Source organism: Trichomonas vaginalis, chromosome I, assembly GCF_026262505.1.
Source record: "Trichomonas vaginalis G3 chromosome I, whole genome shotgun sequence".
Taxonomy (NCBI): Eukaryota; Parabasalia; order Trichomonadida; family Trichomonadidae; genus Trichomonas; species Trichomonas vaginalis.
Window position 1 is genome coordinate 18,273,929 of NC_067203.1, and position 8,592 is coordinate 18,282,520.

Genomic DNA, 8,592 nt, shown 5'->3' on the forward strand with positions numbered 1-8,592 from the left:
TTTGACAATGTTTAACTACATAGAATCTTTAAAATCCACTTAATATTGAATTCAATTTCAATTAATCTTTTGGTTCGATAGATGCCTCTCGATTTAATGTTAACACCAAAATCAATAAGAATATATATTTGTTTACAAAGAGAAGATTGATTAAATTTAAGTTAATAGTCTCAAATTCAAAATGAATACTATTTCATTATGAGAAGCAAAAAATCATAACATATCATACACTGAACAAGAAACACCTCATTGTGGATGTTCATTTCAGAAAAAAAAATATCAACATAACACTTGGAATTTGGTGAAGTATAACAAAATTTCATTTTATATTTTACTTACAACTACCATTTATAAGAAGGTTAATTAAGCAGCTTGATAATGCCTGTGAAGTATCACCATAATTCATTTTTCAAGTCTTTTTTATATTTTTGTCACTTTTGCAAATATCGTGGAATACGTTTTAAATTTAATTTTTCCGTCTCATTTTATGTTCAAATTTATCAACACATGATACTGATTTTATATTTTAAGTCAGACAAGCATTTATTTTAAAATTTGATTTTGTAACGTTTTTTTTTTAGAGAGGAGAATGACTTCGGAGGAATTCTCACACTCCGACAGCTATAAAGGATATGTGAATAGTATTCTCCAAAGTGTTGAAGATAGGTCTGTCCCTGATCCAGTTTGGGGAAGCAAAATTCCATCGAATTATGAAGAGTTAAGACAACATTGTCTTCAATTCGTTGATAAATATTCTACAACACCTACAATCCAACCAAAACCAATCATTACAACTCTTGAACCTTACAAAACAATATTACCAACTTTTACTTCAGAATTTATTAAAAATTATCGCGATCAAATGATCAGCGAAGTCAGGATGCAGAAGTTTAGAGAACTCTGCCAGTATTTCCAATCAAATGCCGATATTTCTCTCGAAGTTGCTCAAGAACATTGCGATACTCAAGCAGACGACTTTTCTCAAGAAGTAGAACCCTTTGGAATTCTCTCAGAAACAGAACTTGCTAACATGTGCCTGTCAAATGTTTACGCAAAGTCAGAGCATCATCTTTATATTTCATCTGTTGCTGAATTGATTACATACTTCCCATACATGAATATAGCAAGTACAACAACCAACTTTGTATCACTTTATGCCTCAATTCATAAGCAATTTACACCGGGTGTCGCTGAAGCTGCTGGATTTACACCACCATTAGTTTTAACAACAAGCGAACAGCTTGATGCAGAACTCCAGCGCTTAGCCACCAACTTTTCCCTACAAGTTGATTCATCCCAAAACGATTTACTTTATTCCATCAATAAATTATTCATTTCTACAGCCGAGAAGTCCGTAACCTGGAATATCTTATGCATCAACGATCAAATCAGCGATCCTGCTGCTTCAAGTGTACAATTTAAGTTATTTGCTGCTCGAGCTCATATCAACACCGATGTACAGCAAAACATCAATTACATACCACCTCATAGACAATTACACTTTGTAGAATCCATGTTAGATTCTTATTCCGACAAAGTTGATGAAATTTTATGCGGCGAAGAGTCTTTTCTTCACGTTGCATCAGCACAAGTTGTTCACCAGCATATTACAGAGATAACACGTGGTGCGAACCAGCACAACGACAATTCCAACAACGCAACCGCCCAAAAACAGTCGGGAATCATCAAAATGAAGTTTTTGAGGGCACAAATGCTTCGCCAGACGATTATTTCCACGGTAAACTGGATGATATCGACCATCAAAGGCATAGAACTCGATCAGCGCGATGCAACTAATCCAGATTGTCTCAATACCGCATCAATTCTCTTCCAAAGGGATTTAGTTGTTGAATCAAAACAATTCCCACATTGTATTGTTATAAGAAACCCATCAACATCCCACAATGTCATCTATGAAGAGACATTGAACCACATGGAGAGAATCCGCAATGATTTACTCAATTTCGGATCATTTTACATCCGAAAATGGGAAAAAGAATGCGGATCACAAATTGACAGGAAATCAATTGTTGAAGATCTTTATGAATGTGAAAACAAGTATCAGAATGGCAAGAAGCAATTGATCGAATCCCTTTTGGACTTGTACAATAACACATTCGATCCTGAAATGTGCAAGAGAATCTACGAGTTCATTAAATACGTAGTTTTCTCAAGACCTTTGATAGCTCTCGATGTTTATGATTATTTCATGCTTCCTTTCGACATGAACACGAATATTCTCAAGTTACAAGCTGAAGTAATCAGTTCTTCAATGATCAAAACAATCGATGACTTGGAACTCGTCTTCAACGCTGTTAAAACAGCTGTTTCTATCATTGGTTTGAAACAAAACACGTTGAATGTTGATGCGTTCTTGAATTTGGAATTCATCATTTGGACTTATGTCAGAGATTTCTGTCAAAAAGTCGGTGATTCTGAACCTGACCTCACTTCACTTATTGAAAACATCAATGTTTCGATGAGATTGAAGAATATATTAATGCCAGGAAGTCCACAGACTGTTGACCAAGCTCCTTATTACGCTGGTTTGCAAGGAGTAAGATTCGAAGTCATCAGATCTGTCATAATTTACAGAGCTTATTTAGCACAATGTGAAGTGATGAAAGAAGACACAAAACAACACTTGCAGAGAACATTGTTCGCGGAACTGACATCAGAAGAGATTGATATTGAAGATGGAATGATTTTGGCTGTTGATGAAGTCAAAGAAAGTCAAGTAGAACTTGCAGGAGAAGGTTTGGACATTGTAAATCGTTTGCAAAGTGTTGAATCATCACTTTTGGATGCAATTGTCGCTTATAATTTCACAATAACAGAAGCAAAGATAAGAGAAGCTGCAATGTCAAAAGTGGAATTACCAAAACAAGCTCCATCATGTTATTCAAAGTATTTCTCACTCGATGAATGCAAGAAACTGATTGAATTCCTCGAGCAAAGAGAATATCTGCCATTCCAATCGATCTTCAAACTGAAAGCAAACATCAGAGAATCATTGCAAGTGTTGAATCTCAATGCTGGCTCTCATTTCGATGAATTGCTCAATGCACAACAAAAACAAACGAGTGTTTCTGTCCAATTCCTTCAAAACAGAGCGAGATTGCCTGATGTAATGAAGATTTTGGCTTTGTTTGAAATATCTTCTGATAGAATTCCAAGTGTTTACGATGGATATTCACTCATTGAAAGTGTACAACCTTCAATGAGAAGAGAAAAAGCAAGAGGTGCTTTGGAATTCTACAGTTTCGTTATTTTATTGACATTCTTGAGTTACCACGCTTCAACATTGGATCAAACAGTTACAAAGATCCATAAACATCAGCGTAAAAACAAATACAAAGCTCCACACTTACAATCTTTGCTTGAAGAAACAAATGGACTCCAAAACGATGCACAAAAGACACAAGCAGCAAAAACATTCGCAACAGATTTGTTGATAAGAATAAATGTCGCTTGTATCGAGTCTGGCATCGAATTCGGAAGATCCTATCATGAAAAAGCTGAAGGAACAGCTCCTCCAATTCTTGATATCAGTGGAAATTGGACAATTTCTGCTGAGAAACCACAAGAAGTCAAGAAACAGAACATCATGAAAATCATTGAAGAACAACTTGATGAATTATCTTCTTTGAACATTTCTTTGGCGAACATGTCCTTCATTTTCTTCTGGAACATTGATAACGAACAACGCAAAGTTATCAAGAAATGTTTCGACACATTGAGTGGAGAAACAAATTTAGTACAGAGATTTAGACAACTCCGCCAAAAGATTTTGTTAATTCGTTTGTTATCAAGTCCAACATTTTCATCAGGAGAAATCTGTGAATTCCCATCTCCTTTCAATCATCTTCTTTTGATTTTGGATAATATTTTGGATGGAACCCCAGAAAGTTTAAGATTTGTTTTGATTCATCTTTTAATACAAAGATGTATTAAAAGACCGAAATCATCAGAACCTGTTAAACTTCTTCCTCCTCCTGTTGTTACTGAGAAATCTCCTTTCCTTGCTGATGTTGATTCATTGCCACAAGAAACTAAAAGCGAAACATTACATCCAGCTTTGGCACAATTCATTGAACAGTTACAATTGCATTCAACAAGTGATTCAAGGAATGAAATCAAGATTTCTCAATTCCACGTCAACCAGGCACTTTTGAAGTTTTCACAGTCTATTTCTCAGTTGTTTGATTCATCATTAGTTCAATCACACAAAGCATTCCTTGCTTTGCATACAATGCTCTTTGAATCAAAACACAGACACGATGAACTCTTCAGGAAACGTGTCCAAGCAATCAACCAAGAAGCAAGGACATTCAACAGGAAACTTCAAACAGCTCTTGCAGACAGATCTCACACAGTTGGATATGAGATCAACCTTCTCCAAGAGACATTGAAGAGCTCTAAATTCGATAAGAAAGAGCGTCAGGAAGCAATAAGAAGAAAACTCAAAGAAGAATATACTCCACAAGTCAGAGAAATGACTTTGCAACTGTTCTCTTTGAAGCATAATTTAGAACAGTACCAAAAGAATTTGCAACATGAAATCGAAGGAAACATGTTCGAAATAAAGAAACAATCAATCTCACAGTTGTTGAGATCACAGAACCTTCCTGATGAAGTCAAAGACTCAATGAAACAAGCTTTCGATTTCGATGATGCTCTTCACGAATTAATGGAAACAAAAAGTGAATTAAGTAGCACAGTTTTCAAATTGAAAGCAATGAGATTATTGCAAGATTTGGCAGTCAGATCTGACTTCCAAGTCAAGCTGAAGAAGATCGAAGAACAGCGTGAAATGGTCAAGCAGGAAAACAACGAATTTTCCAAGGAAAGAGACGTCAAAGAAGCAGCTCTTAAACAACAATATACAACAGTTATGCAAAGTGTCAGAGCTGCAGAAAAAGAAGTCGAAAAACTTAGAAGAGAACTCGAATTGGAGAACAAGAACAGATCGAAACTTAGAGAGTGGAGAACGAAACATGAGAAGAGAGTTGCTGTTCTTGAAAAGAAACTCCAACGCTTGACAGAATGGTCTAAATACAAACCAGATAAACTAATTTTCCAGTTGGATTTGATCGAAAAGGAAATCGAAAGAAGAAAACGAGCCAAAGAAAGAGGACCAGCACTTCTTGAGAAGACGAAACAGACAGTTGATAGGGAACTTAAGAGATGTCAGGCTCAGCTCAAGGCACAAGAAAATGCAAGAGAAGCTTTGGAGAAGGAAACAAATGCTTCGGCAATGAAACAAAATCTTACATTTTCAAACGAAATTCAGTCACAGGATTTGGTCGCTGTCATGGAAGAGAACTCTAAGCTCAAGGAAGAGAACGAACAGTTGCAGCAAAGATTGGCTGAACTTTCCCTTCAGATCGCTGCTGTTTCTCAAATTAATATCGGAGGAATTAAGATCAAAGCATCAAGACTTGATCAGTAATTTTTTTATTTTTTTTTATTTGTAACAAATAAGTATTTTTTTATAAAATTTCTTTTTTAAAATTATACCTTGACTGTTTACAATACTGAATCATGCAATTAATGTTTATACGTATGATGATCTTCATGAAGAATCACAAGATGTAATCTGGGGAATGATATTTCAGCTTTGAAATATAGTGAGAATTTCAAAAACATTTATTCAATCAGTTGATATTAAAATGATTAGACTTATTATTCTATTGGATTACACCCAATGATATTATGATTGTGATAGTATTAAGCAAGGTTCTCACCGAGAATGAAAATATAACTATCATAAATAATTGAATTATATCTAAATAATTTGTTTGTAAGTATTGTGATTTGAAATTTCACATTATAAGGTAATATGTCTTGAATATACTATAATTTATTGTTTTGACTAGAGAGAATTTGAAATTATTTTTTAATGATTTATTTTGTTGTTATTTTGTATGAAATCATAATAAAACTATAAAAATAGTCAAAGTAAATATATACTCTATCTTTATTCTATTCACCTGCATACATATCGAGGTCGATTCCTAAAGTCTTAGCGACGTAGTGAACTTCAAATTCGGGTGCTAAGCAACGAACTTTAGGAGTCATTCTTATATCTCCTCTTATCTCAATAAGACCCAAATCAACGAGATTTTGGAGTTGGATATAAACAGCGTAATCGCATTCGAAATCGTCACAATGGTAGAATACTAAAGCTCTAGAAATGGCTAAAATTCTCTCCAAAGGAACAAATTCGTATTTTTCGGAGTAAATTACGCCTTTTCTCGGTCTTTTGGCCGCTCTTGTAAAACGAGCAATATCGGCTTGGATTGTTGTTCTACATGCAATATATGATGCCAGTAAAAGTGTTTTTGTAAGTTTTGGCAAATTTGAAACTCGACATTCTTTTTGAGCCTTCATTTGGCTGAGTTCTGATATAACAATCACACCAAAGTTCGGATCTTCTGGTTGTACAGTATTTCCAACGACTTTGAAAGCAATGTAGATGATATCTCGAATATCTCGTGTAATTGTTTGACATAAGAAGAGGATTTTATCTATATAAGAATCAAAGTTAGGATCTTTGGCTTTTGGATGAAGAACTGGTATGATTTTCTTGATATCTTCTGAAGTGTAAGCTGGGAACTCAATATCAAAGACATCAAGAGGATAACTTGTCATACGCTTGATGGGCATCCTTGAGGAGAAAACGAAAGTGATATTTGGTAATAAATTGCTTTGAACTGCAGCACTCACTGAAGTGAACAAATCTCGGGCATTTTCACCAAGTAATTCAACAGAATCAATAAAAATAACAGACTTTGGAGCATCTTGCATGTACTCGTAGAATGTTCTGAAAGATTTTGGTCTCTTTGGGGTTTCAGTAAATAAATCTGTAATTCTTCCATATAAATCGCCATATTCGGACTCCCCATCACAGTAAACATGAACTTTTTTCATGGTCAATTTCTTAGATTTGCAAATTGCATCTATTGTAGTGGATTTTCCGGATGAAATCGGACCTGATATTGTTATCAACCTAATTCCACACTGAATGGCCTCCACAATCTGTTCAAATTGCTTTTCTCTTTGAACAGGAATGGTTGGTAATTTACTCATACAAAATTTTGACGATTTAATTTTTTCAATTATTCTTTGCATTTTTTATAAATTTTAATTTTTTGAATTAAAAACACAATAAATCGAAATTTTAAATCGAGTAACGTACTATATTATTTACACTAAAACTAAATATCTAATAATTAGCCACCAAATACTGAAAACAATTGAAATTTCCATATTTTTGAATTTTTTTTGGAACTTTACATTTAATTTCCAAATGTCTCAAAATCCGAATATGATGGGCGGAATGAATCCAATGGGACATATGCCAAATGCCATTTCTACACCCAACCTTCAACAATTTCAAGGTCAGCAAATTCAGCAAGGAGCTATGATGCAACAAATGTCTCCACAAATGCCAACACAGATGCCTCCACAATACCCACAAATGGGTCAGCAGATACCACCACAAATCCAGCAGCAAATGCATCAACAGCAAGGAAATCAAGCTATTAATCAATTGAAATTACAGCAAATGCAACAGCAGCAACAACAGCAAAGACAGATGCAACAACAAATTCCTAATTCAGCAAGTACACCCCAGATGAATCCAAACATGTACAGAGGTCAAATACCTCCAAATATGATGCCAAGACCTCAAATGCCACCAACTCCACAGATGTATCCACAAAATCCTCCACCACAATACCCACAACCTGAGAAGCCTCCAAAGCAGAAAAAGGAAGAGCTAGACTTCAAACCATTTCCTACTGAAGCTTGGCTCAATAGCCAGAAAGAGTTAGACCTCAGAGCTATCACCAGGCTTATGGAGCGTGCAAATAAGACAGGAATGAATATCACATTCGACGAGGAATGCACAAGAGCGATAGTTCAAGCATTAAAGATTTATATGCAAAACTACTTACGATTACTTGTTGTATATTCTAAAAGACGTAGGAATGACCCTATTTACGGCGAAAAAACATATACAAATGTTCCATTATCAAAACTTGCTCTTCTTCAAGTAGAACGTGAGATAATAGACAACAGATACCAATTAAGAGATTCAGATCAATTACTTCCGTGCTTAAAATCCGATTTTATTCAAGCAATTGCCTCAAGAAAACCACCAGCAGAACGTGAAGACTTCATAAACAAATTCCACAACCAAGACAACGACCAAGTCATGACTCCAATACAACAGATTGAGAATTTACCAAAAATTACTCCGGAAAACCAGATTACGACTTCTGACGTCCTTTTCGCAGTGGAACAACTGAAATCCACGAGCTACCAGACACTTACAGACTTACAGTACCAAGTTGAGTTAATGAAGAGAGGAAATAGAAACTAATATATAGATATTTTTTGTTTTTGATAAATTTATTATATATTTAGATCATATGTAATAAGGGTTTCATTTTGCGAAAAAAACGTACAATACGCAATTTCGCTAAAAAAACATTTAGCTAGCAATCTCGACCTTTGACTCCACTCAAGACGTCACTTTTTTAATTTTGCGGTATCATATTTTTGGAAAATCTTTATGAATATTAT

General features: G+C 34.8%; 3 protein-coding genes across 3 annotated transcripts; 2 read left to right on the plus strand and 1 right to left on the minus strand.

Annotated features, from left to right (window-relative positions):
* Nucleotides 1–428: 428 nt before the first annotated feature.
* On the plus strand, nt 429–5,747 carry TVAGG3_1006500 (coiled-coil domain-containing protein 162 family; the record flags this gene model as incomplete). The annotated part of the gene is made up of 1 exon (XM_001310685.1): nt 590–5,452. One exon carries the CDS (start codon nt 590–592, stop codon nt 5,450–5,452), a length of 4,863 nt encoding a protein of 1,620 aa, XP_001310686.1.
* Nucleotides 5,748–5,973: 226 nt separating this feature from the next.
* On the minus strand, nt 5,974–7,092 carry TVAGG3_1006510 (origin recognition complex subunit 5 family; the record flags this gene model as incomplete). The annotated part of the gene is made up of 1 exon (XM_001310684.1): nt 5,986–7,092. The coding sequence occupies one exon, from the start codon at nt 7,090–7,092 to the stop codon at nt 5,986–5,988; it is 1,107 nt and encodes a 368-aa protein (XP_001310685.1).
* Nucleotides 7,093–7,294: 202 nt separating this feature from the next.
* TVAGG3_1006520 (uncharacterized protein) lies at nt 7,295–8,592 on the plus strand (the record flags this gene model as incomplete). The annotated part of the gene is made up of 1 exon (XM_001310683.1): nt 7,313–8,389. The coding sequence occupies one exon, from the start codon at nt 7,313–7,315 to the stop codon at nt 8,387–8,389; it is 1,077 nt and encodes a 358-aa protein (XP_001310684.1).